This window comes from Fundulus heteroclitus, chromosome 20 (assembly GCF_011125445.2).
Source record: "Fundulus heteroclitus isolate FHET01 chromosome 20, MU-UCD_Fhet_4.1, whole genome shotgun sequence".
Taxonomy (NCBI): Eukaryota; Metazoa; Chordata; class Actinopteri; order Cyprinodontiformes; family Fundulidae; genus Fundulus; species Fundulus heteroclitus.
Window position 1 is genome coordinate 30,363,169 of NC_046380.1, and position 18,933 is coordinate 30,382,101.

Genomic DNA, 18,933 nt, shown 5'->3' on the forward strand with positions numbered 1-18,933 from the left:
GAGGAAAGCCGAGAGATAAAAGTGATGGTAGGAGTGCTCAGGTGAGAGAGGGAGATGAATTCATCGGTACAGAAGGAACGGAGACGGTGGAGCAGATAAGAGAGGAATGACAAGGTCTTTAAACTTTAGCAAGTGTGGGAATTAAAGCCCTTAACAGTGATGAATAAGTTTAATTTGCTGTTGGTGCGGTTCACTTTCAACCGGCACGCTTAATGTATACTGTAGGCACGCTTGGAGACTGATGCCACATGTAAGTCGGGCTTTTGTTGTCTCTAGCCAGCGTCCACAGCCTGTTGCATGTCTCTGCAGCTGTGTCTGAGTGTGGAAAAGCGTGACCTTTTTAGAGCGCACTGCTGGTGAAAGGCCACAGGTTCACGCCCACGAATAATAGCGGCGCAGACATGTGGATGAATACTGAAGCCAGTCAATAAGATTCGGCAGTGCTAGTAATCTGATACGAAAGAGTTGGGCAGGTTAGACGGATCTGAACAGGGGTGGGCTTCAGTGGCTGCGATGGGACGTGCCGGGTGTAGGCGGGCCCCGAAACATCAGAGCTGCCATGTAAACTGAGATTAAGATTTTCATGGTTTGAAAAATTCAAAAAGGGATGGAATTTGATACCAATATTATTTAACTTTTGATAAGCATGGAAGAAGAGACTAAAAGAAGAGTTTTGAAAAGTTGTATTTCTAGGCTTTATTGGCTATCCCAGTGGTCCTCAATTGCGGTCCTCGAGGTGCAGTGTCCTGGAAATTATAGATGTGTCCCTGGTCCAACATACCTGAGTCAAATGGCTGAATTACCTCCGCAGTATCCAATCAAGACCGGATTATTTGACTCAGGTGTGTAGGATCAGAGACGCATCTAAAAGTTCCAGGACACCGGACCTTGAGGGACCCTGCCTATCCCATTCCCTAACATTTCTGTCCGTTTATCCATTTGTAAAATTTTTTTCAGGTTCCTTCCATGTTAAAATCTGACCTGTACAAATAGTGCAAATTCATACTTTAAAGATTGACGGACATTTTTTTCCGACGATCACGGTTGATACAAGGTTAGCTGTTGCCTCTATTGTCTGTGTTATATATCATCAAAGTTTCATTAACATTAGGGCTGAATGATATAGAAAAAAGCATATTGATGAAATAGAAATCATATTGACCAATATCGATAAATATCAAAAAATTCAACACATACATTTTAAGTGCAGCCTTGGCCATTTTATGCTGTTGTCTAATGACATATTTTTAGACCTAAAACACACAAACACTGTTCAAATGCAAACCTTTATTCAACCAACTTTTTACCAAAACTGCAAGTTTTTAAATCGATAGATGTATATTGTTAATGAATTATCGTCCAGCCCTAATCGCACTAATGAACATGGTTGAACACGTAACCATCCGTGTAAATATAAAACTAATTAAAGTGATTTGACCATATGTTTTTACATAAGAATTTGATCCATTTGGTAAGGTGAATTGAGGTGATGTTTTTTTTTATGAATTGGTATATATAAATGTAAACAGGACTGAACGAAAACTTAAATGTGCACATTTTTAAGGATTCATAGGTGCGTTTTCCTCCTTTCTCATAACTTAAAACAAAGCAGTCCTGAATTGTTTTGAGCGCCAACTGGCTCACATTCCACTGCTTGTGCGTGTAGATGTTTGAGGGCACATCTCCTCCATCAATGTCACCAGGCCTCTTAGTCTGTCATGGTTCTAATGAGGCAAAGGCTGCCTGGTATCTAAGTGTCTGACCTACATATGGTTGAGGTTTACTCTAAGCCCATCTATGAGTCGGGCACATACACTGAGAATGTGTGTGTGTGTGTGTGGTGGTCGTGGGGGGATTTGTCCCATAGCTGTATCATGGCAATCACTCATGTGTGATGGTCCGTCTGCTCCCACCTTTAAAAGACAGCCCAACATGGGTCAGAGGGACATATATAAGCAAACATGTTGATAAATGTGGAGGAGATGCTCTCTCTTGGCCACATTTCATGCATTTATGTGTTTCTGCTATCTTCTATAGGGGGTGAAAAGTGTCACATTCCCATTAATGGTTTGATAACTAGTTAAGTGTGTCATTAATTAGTAAATATTGGAAGGTTAATGGTAATCTAGCCAAGACAAGGTCTGGTTTCTTTCAACCAAGCATTTTAGAGCAAACAAATAATACAGAGGCAGCAGCCATTATTTATTTGCAAACAACTCATGGTAGTTCAACAAACAATATGGTCTATCATGACCCACCTAAGAAATTGGTGAGTTATTTGCTACGCATTACATATGGGACAGTATGGGTTTCATTTTGTAAACACAAAACTATCAAATAGAAAACATATAGCATGACTCAATCACTCTATTAAAAACAGCAAAGCAACAAGTTCTCGTTTTTATAATGATGTAACTTCTGGATCATCGCAGTTACATATTGTCATTCATCTTATTGTCTAGCTGCGTTTACACCAGTCCTATTACACATATGGTAATGTTATCTATAACATTTTTATCATTTTTGATTTTCTACATAAAGCTCTGGATTAAACTCCCTTTGAATTTAGTAGCACTTTGAAAGTCTGAGAGCATTTTCAAAGAAATAAGGAAATATTTTTTGCCGACAGGCAAATTATCCTCGGCTGTAGACTCGAAGAAATGTCTCCGCCCTTTAATATGCACTTTCCTTTTGTTGTTGTCAGACAGAAAAAGGGGTAAACAGCAACTCCCTTTTCCATAAAGTTGGCTCCAGGACTGTGTTGGCTTCATGCGGCAGTCCGATCTGTCTTCACCTTAAAAGTTTTCCCATCGTCCCTATGAGCCTATTTTAATTTCTGTTCCTTCTCTGTTGTAAATCAGTAAACATAAAGACATAGATGCATTTATTTTGAACTACAACAAAGATGCACTGCAAACGCTCCTAGTTTTTGATTGAGCTGTGTTAGCAATAATCCAATATGCAGAGCTCACTGGAAATGTCAGTTGTCTGCCAGTTTCTGACGGTGCAACGACTAAGTGTCAAAAAGGTCAAAGTTAGACCTTTGTTGCCAATCTACTCTTTTAATAAGCTGATTTTAGCTGTTTTTAGTCAGACTATCTGCTTTAGTCAGCTGGTTAACCGACATATTACGTCTTAATAAGAGTGATTAATTGCACTCCATTAATTTCCTTCACATTACAATCTGTTTTTTTTGAAGGAAACATTAGAAGCTAACTGAAGATAACTGAAGCTCTAACCTAATTCATTGCCCTTGATAGTCCGCCGTTTTCTGTGGTCAGTGATATTGTTATTTGTGATCTATAAGTACCAATTTATTAAGTACTCAGTATCGGTACTCAAAATGGGCAAGTATCTAAACTGAAGTACTTGTACTCGGTATTACGGTTAGAAACAGAACGGCACCTGCCTAGACACGCAATAATAAGAAAGAATGGGGTGTTTTCTGTAGCATCTGCTGCTGTTTAAGAGCAGCTGATAGATCTGTCTGTCTGGCGCAGCTCAGATCCTGCCAAGCTCACGATGCTAAGATAAGCAAAGAGTGATTTCAGTCTTCTGTCTGAATACCAGTGCTGGAGATGGGAAAACTGCTAAGAGAGGCAAAACAGATGAAATCAGAAAATGTCACAAGAAGCTAGCACTATCTAGGCGGTTTCCCAAAACGTAGTATACTAGGTTTTTGTTTTCTGATAGAACTGCCCGCTGCTCCAGAAATAATGGTGACATTTGAAATTAAGCCACATCATCAGGAAATGCTTATCTTTTTATTCACATTCACTTTAAATACTAAGTGTACAATTTCATGCCTGCTTGAAGATTATGTGCCCGGGTGAGGTGTCCAAGTCATCTCGCGATGTTCTTTTTCCACTCCAACCTTCTCTTTCTGTTCAGTTCCTGTTGAACGTCATCTTTCTCCTGGTCATCACCCCCCCCCTCATGTTGATCGTTTCATTTCCTTTGGTTCTGCAGAGCTCCACGTTAAACTCCCCACTTTGGCAGGCCCTCTTAAACACATGCACATTTACTATGGGGCCTTCTGTCACATCAAAGCCAGGAACGTGGAGGCCTGTTGCCATTATGCATGATTGCACATAGTTATTGTCACGTTTACCACTTCTCTGTGGCTTATGTTTCCGATTCCGTACAGATCCACGTATGCTTTGTGTTCTCACCTTGCTGGGACATGTCAAATCTATTACCTGAGCTGTGTGGTGGTCCTGCAGCTCTTGGTCCATTCAGCTTGATTTTGATTCTCATGGAGTATTCGGCCCCTCTCTGTACCTCCTCCTATTTATATTTATCCTCCTCTCCTGTCAGTTAACATCCTAAAGCAACAATTTTCTGCAGGACTCCTTCCCAGCTCCTTCTGCCACTGTCGTTCTGTGCTCCCTCTCTCTTTCATCCCGTCCAGCACATCCATGTTATAAAATCTGAAAATTAACTCGCGCTCCATCACGTCTGACTCGCGGCTATGACAGGCGTCGTTTACATTGGTGTGCCACTGTCTTATCACCCACCTCTCTCAGCCTCACATTGCCAACCCTCCCAATCAGCAGCGAGCTATCCAGTTTTTCTATCAGAGCTAACCAGGCCTGCCTGGCACAGATAAAACCCAGCACCGGGGGCTTTTTGGTGGATCGGCAGGCAGTGGGGAGATGTTAATGCTAATAGTACAGATGAGAAATGAATGTTAGATGTTGTAGGAGGAGGATTATGGGTGGTATTGAGGAATCTTACATTCTGGTGATTGTTTGGTGTTGGTTTATTTACTTGCCGTCGTGTTTTCTGTCACAGGGATTAAGCGGTGTTTCTGAGTGTCTGGTAAAAAAAAGTCCATAGGGATGTCGAGGAAAGTTGAAAATGGTCGTCCTTAGAGAGGTTGCAGCTGAAGTTACTCTTTCACAAGCTTTCCTTTCTCACTGTATTAGATAATAGATTTCCTTTTTTTTTCCCCCTGTGCTGTAGGGGCAGCCTTCCCCAGAGAGAACAAACTTCTTCTTTACCTCTGGTTTTCTCCAGATTGGTTTTCAGCTGACAGCCATCACCACTGATGGAATAGACAAGAACTGCGTGTTGACCCCTTACCAGGAATGACTCACCTGGCTCTAATCTTTAAATGTTATGTTTGGCCGAAACGTTTAGTCTTTCACATGTTTGCCGGGTTCCCTACATGGTTAGTGGTAAACTGAAAAAAAAAAAGTACTTTTTGTGGCTTTTTTAAAAAAAAAATTATACTGGTGTTCCTCCTACCGTTTCTCATAAAGACTTAGCAGATTCTCTCATTTGAGCTACGCATCTCTCCAGCTCCTCCAAAGATACCAAGACCCTCTCAGCTGCTTCTCTGATTAATCCTCTCCTTGCCCGGCCTGTCAGTTTAGGTGGCACCGTGTCTTAGTATGTTTGCAGTTGTGCCATATTCTCAATTTTTTTTTGAATGAGGGTGCTGCATATTATGTTTAAAGACCTGTGTTCTGTGTTCCTTGGCTCTGTAGTCACTATTGTTCTCTAACAGACCTCTGAGACCTCAAACAGAACAGCTGGATTAATGCTGAGATTAAATTACTCACAGCTGCTGTAGTAGCTGGCTGTGGCGACCCCTAATAAGAGAGCAGCCGAAAGCACTCGCATCACAGAATGAGGAGCATTAAATACAAATGCTCTCTTTACTTTAGAAAACACTGGATATGTTTGCTTCCACTTAATTTAGTGCTGGCCTGTCACATAAAAAAACGTAAATACATTTACGTTTGTAACTTGAATACGAGAAGAAAAAAAAAAACGTTCTATTTTCAAGGCAGTGTTAACTTGAATCTCTGCTTTCTCCTTCCTGTTTTTCTACTCTCATACTTATAGCGATGCCTCTAATGTGTTTAAAGTCTGTTAATGTTACATTATACATGTTGACAAGAGAATAGGATTGCAGCTCGTCTTGAAAGCACGAGCACAGCATCGTTCTCTGAAGCCATCCATCAAGCACTTAGTAGAGAGCTGAGCAATACAGAGAAAACAATGAAACCGAGGCACCTTCTCCTGTCACTGCAGACGCTTGAATTGATTTCTCAGCTTGGTTTATGTGCATTCACAAAGCTGAGCACAGACACAGATGGGCGGATAAACTTTTGGTTGTGTAAATCAAACTGACTTTTGCACATTAATGCCGCCTGCAGACGAATATGAAAAGCAACACAAATACGTGCGCGACGCAACCTAGCTTGCCAGCGCATGCATTTGTTTAACCTTATTAGATTAAACGCGGCGTTCCAAGGCACAGTCTTTGCTCAGTTTGATTTAATTAGACGTGCTTTACGTATCCAATACACCCAACCTTTTCATTCCTCCGCCCGTCTGCTCACTTTATACGTCGCTCACTCCTTTGTTGTCCCCCTGTTCCTCTGGCCAGCCTTGGCTGCGCCGCCCGCAGAACAAATTGATTGAAACGATTTATTACCGATGTTTTTTTTTTCCACGTCACCCGCCTCTCACTCCCTCGCCGTCCCGTGTTCCCGTCTTTATTGCCGTCATTGTTCTGCTGGCGCGTTCCTCGAGAAATGTCTGCGCTGCTGATGAACGGCATCTTCAGTGACAGGGGGCGCGTCCCGAGTGCAACAAAGGTGTGGGCAGAAGCGAAGATTGGATGACGAGATTGGTTTGTAATTTGGGGATTTTTGCAAACTGGAGACAGCACAGACTGACAAGCAGACGGACTCGAGCAGAAAACAGGAAGGGCGACAGAAAGAGCGCCTTTTATTCTCTGCATTATCTCATCTTTCTGTGTGCAGAACCAGTCTAGGCTTGGACTGGTCATTAGCCAGTGAACTGGAAAAGACTCATATTTGTAGGATGCAGGGAGCTCAGAGAACAAAAGCATTTCTTTTGCTCGCTGTGCATATCAGCCACTTTGTGTGGACGTATAAACTGGGCAGCAGTGTGCGTTTGCGAGCCATCCCTGAATGAAATGTATCCTTTGTTTACGGCCCCATTATCTAGATAATAACATCCATATTTCCTCTCATCTCCAGTGCTTTATCACAGCCTTATGAGCTCTTTCACTCTATCTCTCCATCTCTCTCTGTTGCACACGCGTGTGCGTGCTCACACACAGGCGGAGAGAGATAATGGGATTGTTACCTCTGGTTTCTTTTGGTGAGATTGTAAATAAATTCTTCCATTATAAAGGGTGTGTTTTTCAGCACCCAGCCATGTGTTTCCCCCCTCCGTCTCTGCGTGCGTGTACACTTCAAAGTGCATACAGCATTACCATACGTATCTGTCTCCGTCTGTGTATGTAAGCTTTCATCTTGGCTTTTTTTTCTCCCCCCCCCCCCTTTCCTACCTGTATGTGAACCTATTTGTCTGTGTGTTCAGGATCATTTTCCTGCGAGTCGTCGCCCGCTGTCCTTCCCTTGTCACTGTGGGCTGATAGCGGCACCGACCTACAAAGCTCGGTAATAGAGAGCCGAGGCTTGCACCCAACCCACCCCTCCACCCGCGTCGCTCTGCACTTTTCATTTGCTGCTGAGATGGATTTGGCTCACAGCCATCTCCGCCAGCCAATCTCCTATCTTGTATCTGCGCCATTATGCTCCAAATCTGGGCAAATTATTTGCGGAAGCCAGGAAATAAAACCTGAGTGTTTCCATACCGGCTGTGTTGCGACCGTGCTGATGTTTGCTCCTGAACAGCGTTGGGTGTGTTGACGAATGCTTTCGCCTGAGCAGGTTTGATCTACATAAGTGCATTCTCGCACACTGGGCTTCACCTCTTGATTGTTTCTCCAGTAGCAGTTCCGCTTGAAAATAAAACCAAAAAAGTGTTTTATAATGCTTGTTTTATGCTCTGTATTCTATGCTGTTGAAGATTCTCAGTCATCCAGGTCATGGTCTTTCCAAAAAAAAAGTTGCTTTGTTTTTTTTACTTTTTTTGGTATGCTCTGTATTGATGCAGGGGTGCTCAACTCCCTGCCTTCTTTGGTCCTGCTGTCATGTCATCTCAAAGGTCTTGAGTGTGTGCAGGATGTTGCTGGCTTGATCAGTGACTGAAGGTCAGAAGGCAGCTCAGAGAGTGGGGCTCGTCTCTGCTGGTTTACGGCAGAACAGTTTTGTGAAAGAGGTTTCTGGCTGTCGGGGAATACTGGATTTGTTAGATTGACAAAATCACTTGCAGAGCCTATAATATATATGTGAAAATAGGCTTTGTTGTATAACATATTGGCCTTGAAGGAGTTGTTGGGGCTGCGTCTGAGATCAAATCACAAACTGTACACGAACAACAGATGTGAGGGCCAAGTTTAGTCAGGAACTCTGATACAGCTCATTTAAAAATGTCTTCGATGGGATATCCTCACTCCCACCGTCTCTGGCTGGGAAGAATGATCATATAGGACGCTGGATGAAAGCATCTGTCTTCTGTCTCAAGCCATGCTGAAGATAGAGCCTCCAGCTGCATCAATTCTCATGCAGTGACTGTCAGGGATGCAGAAGAAGCTGCACAGAGGACTGTAAAAAATACCTTGCAGAGGATAAAAATTAATATTATATCTAGTCTTGAGTCGGATTAGACGTCATCTGGATGCTGAGTGCTCAATGCCATGGGATGGTCTGACGCTTAACATTCCTTTTCTATATTAATGAAGAATTAAGAATAGGTTCTTCTTCAGACTTCATCTTGGAAAAGAATAGGTGTTTACAACAAGTTTAATGGAGTCATTGTAAAAAAAATTTTCAGTGCACATGTAAATGGGGTTTCCTGTGCATTTCCTCCTAGATCTTGGTGAACTCTGTGAGCCGTCCGGCGTTGCTGTACGAGAAGGTGACCGTCAGCGACGGAAGTCGTCCTCTACTGAGAGACATGCTGTTCAGCCCCGACCTGCAGCACATTTACACTCTGACTGACAGACAGGTGAGTTTATCGCCCGCAAATGCTCTGCAGATATGAAATCCAACCCTGCTCCCTGCACAGCTGCCACCCAGAAATCGCTGTATGAAATTCTTACATGTGTTAAACACACACACACATGTTACTACCAACAGTGTGCCTCATTAGTATTTTTTTTTTCACCACAGGTGATTCACTCGCTATCTAATTGGACTGAAACCAACTGTCCAGAGCAGATCTCACCCCCATTAGCCATTATTTGTGTACATCTTAACCCTCCTCCCCAATGCACACTACACATCGCATCCCCTCCAGATTTAATTGCAAGGCGGCCCACATTCACAGCAGCTACACATTACCACTCCGACAGTTTGCTCATAATCAAGACGTTTCTCACACACACACACAGACGTATAGGGAGTGTTACAGGTCACATGTGGTGCGTGTATGTTCAAGTGGTCATTAGCAGCCCCCGCGTCTAGTGACGGTTGTTCTGCTTTAACACGGAGCTTGATGGAGGAAGAAGCAGGGGGAGTGAGGAGGAAGAGGAGAAGCATGTCGCATCTCTGTTGCTCCCCAGGCCCAGCTGCTCCCCTCGTTTTTCTGTCTCATTAGTGCCGTGAGTGAAGGATGCTGAGACGGAGGGAGGAGAAAGGAACGAAAGTGGGGTTCGCTGTAATGGGAGGGTATTTCTTGATGGCCTAAAGTAAAAGTGGTTGTTACGGGGGGGGGGGGGGGGGGGTCTGTATGTATACCATGCATTGGCTGGTATGATTTAAAAAATATCACTGTTTAGCAGTAAACACAAAGATTTTAAACAAAAATGCATAGAAAGAGCCAAGGCCTTTCATTCAGAACAACTTGCAGCCAAACAGTTGTTGATTTTAAATAGTTTTTAAAGACATTTATCTGGCATCTCAATGAATTGACTTGAAACTGTAAGAACATTATCACCAGTGTTACCACTTTACCCTTGAAAAGAGCTAGTTTTCATTTCTACTTCTAAAATGAATTAATACATGTTCATAGTTCAGCACCTGAACGTTCTGAACGGCTCCAACATGAATTCATTCTTCATGTGTCATATTGTATATGATATTAAAATTATGTTAAATTTAAAATGATATTTAGGTAATGAATAATGACTAATTAATCATTGATCAGTTATGCTATCACCTTGCTTTTATAACATAGCCTTTGCCTCTCGTATTTACATCAGTTTCATTCTTTCTTGTTCTCTTTGCTCACATAAACTGTTTTAGTGTGGACAGATACCCAAAGCAGCCGCGTTAAATGACTCTATATTCTGACTGTAAAGTGGTCCGTTTATACTACAATTGTACCTGAGGTCACTTTTCCTGTTTTAATAAAAGTTTAAGTGATGCAGGTGACAAAAACTTCCCTTCGGTACGTTTAAGACAACATCTGTGCAGTCTTTTAACTACTTACCACCTCTGTGATCTGAGAGTAACGACAAAAGTAACCCAGTAACGACAAAATATCAATGCAAAAAACCTAAAGTCTGCTTTACTGCATAGAATTAAGGCAAAAAAGGCTTTAAGGTAACACTTATACTGAGTCAAAAGCAATAGATTATTGACATCAGGTCCCATCAAGACACACATCTCTTCCACCTTTTCCAACCTCCACTGGAGGCTGGTGTTAGACTTGAAGTGAAAAATCAAATGTGCTGCCCTTTTCTGCATAAATTACAAAATGTTTGCCCTCTCAAAATGTTTAAAATCTTTTTTCACTCACAGATAGAAGACTGTTTATAGAAGTCAGGATAAGCTGACTTTACTTTATATGTATCAGTTCAAAGTTGTCAAACAACTGTTCATCCTCAGATGAACACTGAATGCATTCATCTGAGGATGTGCAGTGCACAACAGTGACTATAAAGGTACATTTTTGTGGTTTTAAAGCAACTTTTGAAAACCTTGGTGTACCTTGCTACTGCTAGCTAAGGCTGAAACAATCGGATTAATCGGTGCTCTATTCAGAACTCCAATGTGGCGAAGTTTAAGCTTCACCTGGTTCAAGTTCTGTAAAAAAAAACTGCAGTGTTTGCTGTTTGATTATTAATTTGGTAATTGAAAATAGTACATAGAATAAACAATTAGTGAAATTTTTGTTGCAGTCCTAATTACATTGTCTACTGTTTTGCTAAACAGGGATGGATGGATACAATGAATTTAAAATGTACCATAAACCTCTGTTTTTTACTTCCAGACGCTTGTTTATTGAGGTCTGTTAATTTATGAAGAGTATTTCTTTTTAGATTAATTGATTCATTAAAAAAATAATAAATAGATTAATTGATTACTAAAATAATCAGTACCTGCAGTCCTACTGCTAACTGGCCCATTGCTATCTATACATGTGTTTCATTTGGTAAAAGCCATTTAATGTGTTAATTATTTAGTTTGCCAATACTGGGCCTCCCTCTATTTTTAATTAAAAACTATTAAAGTAAGAGCTCGGTAGTTCGGTCGAGAGGTGCTGAACAATGGTTCGAAATGAAAACAGAACTGGTATTGAACTGCTTTTCGAAACAAGATGCTCCACTAATCATCTTAATCCAAATGACCACTGGGGTCTGCCTATATGTGTTTAGCTTTGGGCCAGCTCTTGGTTCCAAAATGAGCATCTGGGGATTGAACTGTTCCACTGAAGCCAGCTTTGAACAGCGCTGACTCCAACTCTAGTGTTTAGGAAGTCCCTGGTGGGGCTAAATTAGCGACCAGAGACACTTATATTGACCCACAGTGCTCCACTGTGATAGATGTGTGCTTTAAACGTTTAGTGGGATCGCTTCTCATGCTTCATTTGAGTGGGTCATATCCCAGCTTTGTTTTTTTTTTTGCCATGCAGGCTCTATTAAGAAAAAAACTTTTCTTTCATCAATTAAAAATCAACTAATACGACAGTGATATTACAAAAAAAAAAGTTTTTATTTAGTGTGGTTTAATGGTGAACCTGGACTCAAAGTAACCAATTCTAATCCAGACTATTGTAAAGGCGTTTATCTGCCTTTAGAGTCGGTGTCATTCCTTTGAATGCACCATTAAGTGCATGCTTATTGCTGTAAATTAAGCAGCACATGGCTCCTGTAAATTGCAGTGTTTAGGGGGGCAGTTATGAGAATCATAAACTTCTACTGACTTCAACAAACATTTCACCTCATTGAGTTTGCAGCAAGGTATGAAATGCTACCGTCACATATTATTGTAAAATGTAAATTAACCAAGGGCTACATTTGCATTGTGGTATTTAAACATCCACTATTGCATGGCTGTCCTTCTCATAAAACAACACTAGAAGCCACTTTTACCCAGTCTACTTCAAAAACAGAAATTGTCCTTTAGTGGTGAACATATTTGCCAAAACATGCAATAAATCATCACAGGAATATCCAAATCTGACCAATAACCACACAATTCAGATGCTAAATGGTGACAGCCCCTTAGAGCGCAAAGTTAGCCACAAAACACAATGAAACCAACTTAATAAACATTTAATGCAGTTTGACATCAGATGGAGGGTTAGAGAGTATTAATTAGAACATGTCATGCTTTCTAAGAATAAAAATACTCAGTTTTAACGTTTCAGGTAATAAAATAAGCCCATTGAAAACAACTGGAGAACTTTAATAGAAACATGGAGTTAAGAACAACTTGATTCTTGACAAATTGAATAGAATCAGTTTCAGACAGGAACCAAGCTGCTTACCCTTTGCTGATGGCCTTTTTATTTAATTGTATCATTCCATTAAAACATACTTTATTAATATAAATGAAGACCACATGTGCTGGTCATTTGATCATGCAGCGTTCTTTGCTTCTTTGATTTTTAACAACAGGAACACCTTTTGTTTTCAAGTCTTTACCGTTTGACCTGGAGAGTTCTGATGTGTGGCCGATTATTTGATGCATCTCCTGTTGCTAATGCATTAATGTAGACGTACCGGTGGGACGAGACAAACTTTGTGGCAGCTGGGAGCTTTTGTGCCACAAGAACACATAATGTTACGTATAGACCGAAGCACAAAATGAGAATTTAAGCTTAAGCTCTCATGTTTAATTCATACACACACACACACACACACACACACCAATACAGCCTTTCACACTCATGACATTCTGGCTCTATCCAACCAGTATGCCCTTTTCTTCAGAGGTCCCCACTCAAGCACACACATACATTCAAGCTATCACATACATAGCCGCTACTTCATCTCGCTGTGTTTGATCCCCATTAATGGTTAGCAGGCTTGGGTTAAGCAGAATGGGGCTCCACCATTGCCAGACCCCCCCGCCCCACACACCCACAGCACTAATGACTCGAGGGGACTATTCCCTTCGCTCACCCTCCATCCTACCCTCATCTTTATCCTCTGCCCTCCATCTATTCTGCCAATGCCCCCCTTCCCTACTTTTTAAATCCCCTCTTCAGCTGCTACACACACACACACACACACACACACACACACACACACACACACACACACCCAGAAACGTAATGTTTCTAAGCCAAAATTGAGCCCTCCCCTCTCGAATGCCTTCCACTGATCCCATTCCCAGATTTTTAATGATCTCTTGATATTGCTACAGTCCCCACCCAACCACACGTGCACATACACACATTAACTCAAGACTCAAATCTTTTTTTTTTTTTTTTTTAAAGAAAGGGGCCCCAGTTGTAGAATTACTGTGAATGCGCCTTGAAACTGGTTGTTGGCCAGAAATGAATGATTTACAAACTTGATTGGCCTTGCCTTGATTGAGACTATGAGAGAGATAAAACCTTCAGCAGAAAACATGAAGGCTAATTCCTTGACTATGCTATGATCCTTTAGAACCGATGTTAAGTTATTGGCCAATAAATCATATTGTGAAATGGTGCAAAGGTGATGTTTTTTGTATCATATTGAGCTGTCGAGCTCTGGATGTCATGGAACTTACTGGAGTTGGAAATTGTGGCAGTTTTGTGAAAATCACAGAGCTGAAGTTGTAGGAAGAATGCTCACTGGAAGTAACTGCTTTCCCACAACGACTGATGCCTCTCTGGTCCTAATTTAAATCATTATGGACTGCCCAAGACTTGCCGTCTAGAGAAAGAAAAAAGAGGATTTTGTTTTGTTTGTATCAGAACTCAGTCACAAAATTCAGATTGGTGCATCTCCTCCTTGCTCCTAGAGAAATATTAGTGTGTAGAGAGAGAATTTAGGAGTTGTTTGGTTTGGTTTCTGGAAAAAGACACACACACACACACACACACACACACCTTTGTCTTTACCCTGTGAGATTCTCTGTGTGTGTAGCTGGGTGCCTATGGGGGTTCCTAAGACAAGCCAAGCACATTAAGGTGTCAGTGGACATATTCACTGATGCGTAGCTCACAACAAGTACCCCCCCTCTTACACATACGCAGGAATACACACAAATGGAGGCACAGGCGGTGAGTCAGAGTTAGGGGGGCAAGGCCTAGTGATTTATGACTCGCTCGGTCCCAGCTATATTCATCACTGTCGTTATTATCAATGGAGGATATGACAGCAGGAGCAGACGGCCTGCTGTGTGTGTGTGTGTGTGTGTTTGATGAGACGGTGTGTTATTGCAGGAAATTTAGATCAGCTTACTTTTGACTGCAGTCCCTCTGTTGGCTCCGTGTCCTTCACTGGAAAGCGCGTTGTTTATCACTTTGGCAGGTTTCACTTTGTGTCAGAACAAACAGTAAAGCCTGCTGCTGCTGACATTTTTTAAATCTAAACATCGGCGACAATGATCCATTCAGTCACCTCCAAACGTTCCCCACACATCTTCTCACCGAAGCATTTTTTTTTTTTTCCCCCTCGAAGTTTGCAGGGATGTTGTTGTTGCTTCTGCTTCGCTGGAGTTGTTTTAGCTGCACTAAAAGCAATGTCACCCTTTGAGTCAATACCGACTATTTGAAGCATCTCTTGAGCAAAAAGTCTTCCTGTAAGAAGTCATCTCATGGTGTCTTGGTTCAGTCGAGACTTTTCATCATCAAATCACTTCCCGTTCTGTTTTATAGTCAACGGTAGCAAGCTGTGACTGCGTTTGATGCCTCGGCTGCAGTTTTTTTCCCCCCTCTCTCTCGCTCTCTGCTTGGCCTGAATGTCATCCACACATGATCGCACACATCCTTGTTTCCATCAAGAAAGCCATTGCATGTGATAGTGCCGTAGTACACAACGCTGGCTAATTGCTGGAAGCATGAATATTCATCCTTGGTGTGTGGAGGCGACTTGCATTTGGAGCAAGAGAGAGCATCTGGGAAACAGGGAAAAGACCCGGTATAGTGGTTGAAAGTTGTGTAAGGACAGACTTCATGTGTTAATGATGCTACATCCTACACACATCAAATGTATTCAGACCCAAACCTTTTTACATTTTAAAACCACAAACCTCAACCTTTTGACTTTACGAGGTTAACACAAAGTAGTTCATAACTATGAAGTGGAAGGAAAATGGGTGGTATTCAGATTTTTTATATAACAATATTAATATTTTGGCTTGTGTTTTTATTCAGCACTATTTGAGTTCCTCTAGGTTCAAGGCACTGCAGCTAATTGCCTTTAGAAGCCACCTAACTGGTAATAGAGTCCATCTATGTGTAGTTTAATATAGTACAAATGCAACTGTTCTGTTGGAGAATTAGTGCTCATAGAGTATCGTGAAGAACAAGAAACACAGCAGAGATCAGGCAGAAGGTTGCAGGGAAGTTTAAAATAGGATTATTGTATAAAACAATGTTCTGAGCTTCAACACTATCAACATTATTCAAGCCAATCTCTCAGAATGCAGAGCTGCAAATCTACAGGGATTAATCGGAGAAGCAACCAAAAGGCCCGTGATAAGTCTGGAGGAGCTGCAGAGAGAATCTGCTCTTTGTAAAAATGTTGGCTTTATGAGAGAGTAGTAAGCAGAAAGCCATTAAAAATCCTGTTTATGGTTTGTCTCAAGCCATGAAGGGACACAGTAAATATATGGAGGTATGTGAAACATGAGATCGGCATCAACCATTTTGACCAATTCTGCAAAAAGGAAAACAAAAGCTAACTCTGAACATCGCCCTGAACCACCTTTGTCATGGTTTAAAAAAGCTGTAGTGGCAACATCTTGCTATGGGTCTGTCTTCTATCTAGGAGTGACAATAAAGCTTGTCAGACCTGAAACTGGGATGGCTGGAGTTAAATGCAGCATAATGCTGGAGAAAAAAAACACGTTGAATGGTGCAAAAAAATTGAGAATAAATATTCAACATCCTCAGATGTCCGATTTGTTTTTATAGCACAGAATATTGGGATTACATAAATATTTGCAGACTCTCTTTGTGGCAACTAACAGCGTTGTCTCTTTCTTCTTTCAGTATTTGAAAAAGATTTACCCAAAGAATATTTCACCAAAATTCTCATCTTTCAAAGGAGTCTGATGCCCCAAACGCCTAGCTATACACACACGCAGCTCCCGTGCCATTTACAAGCTACTGGTATGAGTCACAGCTACCGCAAACAATGGCCTGCTTTGTGTTGGGTTTCTGAACATGGCCTCATCAAGTAATATCTTACCCAAAGGGCTTCACCAGGCCCCAGTCCTCTGTGTGTTTGTGTGTGTTGATCTGTTTACATTCACATATTACTGGTTCTCTGCCAATCTCGTTAGCAAACACATTAGCACGGAGTGACATCAACAGACATAATAAGCAGCTGGTTGCATCAGTCTAGACTGCCATTTCACTGTGCTAGATACAACTAATCAGTCGGTTCTAAGTGGCTTCAAGATGAATTTCCCACAATTTGTCAAACTCTGGCTGAGTGAGGAAAATCCTGAAGTTAACAAGCACATAATGTGGTGTTTAAGCCGGAGGTTGAGTAAGATAAAAGAGGAGAGACTATTTCCATTTGTTAAGTTTCTTGCTAATATTAATTAACCAAGCACGTTAAGTACCCCCTCTCTTTATTTAGATTTACGAGCGCTCGGTTTTTTAGCCTTTACATCTACTTGCTTGACGGGCCGGAGAGCTTCTGAGCGTGCTCATGTGTCCACACCCAGACATGCAGACTTTTACCAAGGAGATGGTCATTGTTATGGAAATGTTAATAGAGCTGGTGCAGCGAGGCGGACACTGGAGTACAGTGACTGGGAGGGAGGGGCCAGGGTGAAATGGTTGGGGGGTATAGTCATGTAGGTATATGGCACTCAATTACAAGAGTTCAAACTATTACAGCACCTTTTCTCAGCACAGGAATGAGCTCTCACCGTGTATGATTAACAATATGGCTCGTCATGCACCAGTGCACGCTGTGTGTAGGTGGCTTCATTCACACTCTGGTACACTATATAAAGCGGTAAGTTCCGATTACTATCACGGTACTTTTACCTGTGTCTTTAGAAGAATACGAGTACCCCCGGAATAAGACACATATTACTTGTAGCAGATAGGTCTTTAAAATACCGACTTTCACATGGACATTGTATGATTCAGACAAAAATATGTTCTCTTCATGCATTTAGTGGGAAATATTTTTGAGAAACACATTTCAAATTTGAGATGATACCTTACAGCTGCTACTGTCAACTGTTGTTTTTCTAAAGGAAATAAACATTGGTTGAATTATGTAAAAAGCAACAAAACACTACAATCAATGAGAATAATCCCTTGATTTTGGGGCATCTGAACAAATATTTCCTCAGTATTAATTATAAGTAGTAGTGTCTTTTTTCATGTGGGAACATTGTAGAGTACATACAGCAAAAATAATAGTAGGCTTTAGAGAAAAAAAATTCAAAAACATGTCTTAACTGTTTTACTTTTATTAGCAATAGGACCTTTAGTGCTGTTAGCGTCGCTAATTCTACAATCATTGCATATTTTCTTGGTTTTAAATAATTTCTTTTTAGAGTTTTTAAAGGAGTGGGAATGCATTTTTTCAAAACCAAGACAAAAGCTCAAAATGCTAAATTGATTTTCTGTATTCTCAAAATGCCCTTCCTGTTGTCTCCTGAAGTTTCTTAGCACTTTCCCCTTGTTGCTATTACTGTAACAATCCAACATGAGTTTTAACACTAGAAATGTTTGCACAAAAGTATGTCACAGGTAGAGTTCTTGTACTTTTTCTCTCCTTTCAAAAAACGTCAACAGAAGGCAATGCTGAAAATGCATACTGTCCAGATACAGCAAGCCTCAGAATAAATTTCTGATCATATGTATAAACTTTGAATTTGGCAAATCTGACCAATAGATGTGATTACATTTACGTGATGTATCTGTTTATAGACAGCTTATAACATAACATAAAATCTGTCAAAATAAGAGCAACATAATATATCGGCATAATATCCGATGAAGGATTGATGTCAGGTTTGCTCATCTGGTTTGATACTGCTATCGGATCAGAATGTTGCCGTCGCTAATTCAGATGTAGATATGTCACAGTTTATACTTACGATGCTGTATGGCATAAATGAGGTAGCTCAAGAGATCCCAATTTTGACAACGATAAAACAAAGAATAAGACAAATGAATGTAGTTCCCCAATGCTTTAAACACTTCCTAATTTAGTGATTTGTTCTTCTCTCATCTCCCTCTGCAACAATGAAAATAATCTGCCAAAAAAACGTTAGTTTCAAGCCCCATCTTGACTCTGATGTAATGTTTGAAGAAAAACTGAGAGTGTGCTTACAATTCCTTCAGAACCATGATATGAGATTCACCAAGTCTCTGTCATTACCTGAGGGGAAAGTGTTTCACATTTTCCTTTCTCTTATTCTCTTAATTACGTTTCCTGCTTTTCCCCCCTCACCTCCCTTTTTTTCTTTTCAAGTAACATTCTCTTGTGATTTTTCAGTTTCTTTAAATGCTTTGTGTGTTTATATGCCTCGTCAGAGAAGTGCGCACAGACACTTTGTCTTGTGCTTGATGCTATCGCCTTAATGGAAGTCCAGCTGCCACTAGATAGCTCTGTCTTTCTCTCATCTTTCTGTTTTCGCTCGGCCGTCTTTTCCCAGCGGACGGTGCGATAGAGCCGAATGA

General features: G+C 41.1%; 1 protein-coding gene across 5 annotated transcripts in view; it reads left to right on the forward strand.

Annotated features, from left to right (window-relative positions):
* Positions 1 to 18,933, forward strand: part of plxna1b (plexin A1b) — a 254,801-nt gene that overhangs the window by 98,276 nt on the left and 137,592 nt on the right. For all 5 annotated transcript variants that reach the window (XM_012870500.3, XM_012870503.3, XM_012870502.3 and 2 more), the window contains exon 4: positions 8,764 to 8,898. In XM_012870500.3, coding sequence (XP_012725954.1) covers positions 8,764 to 8,898 — 135 coding nt within the window. The remainder of the gene's footprint in view (positions 1 to 8,763; positions 8,899 to 18,933) is intronic.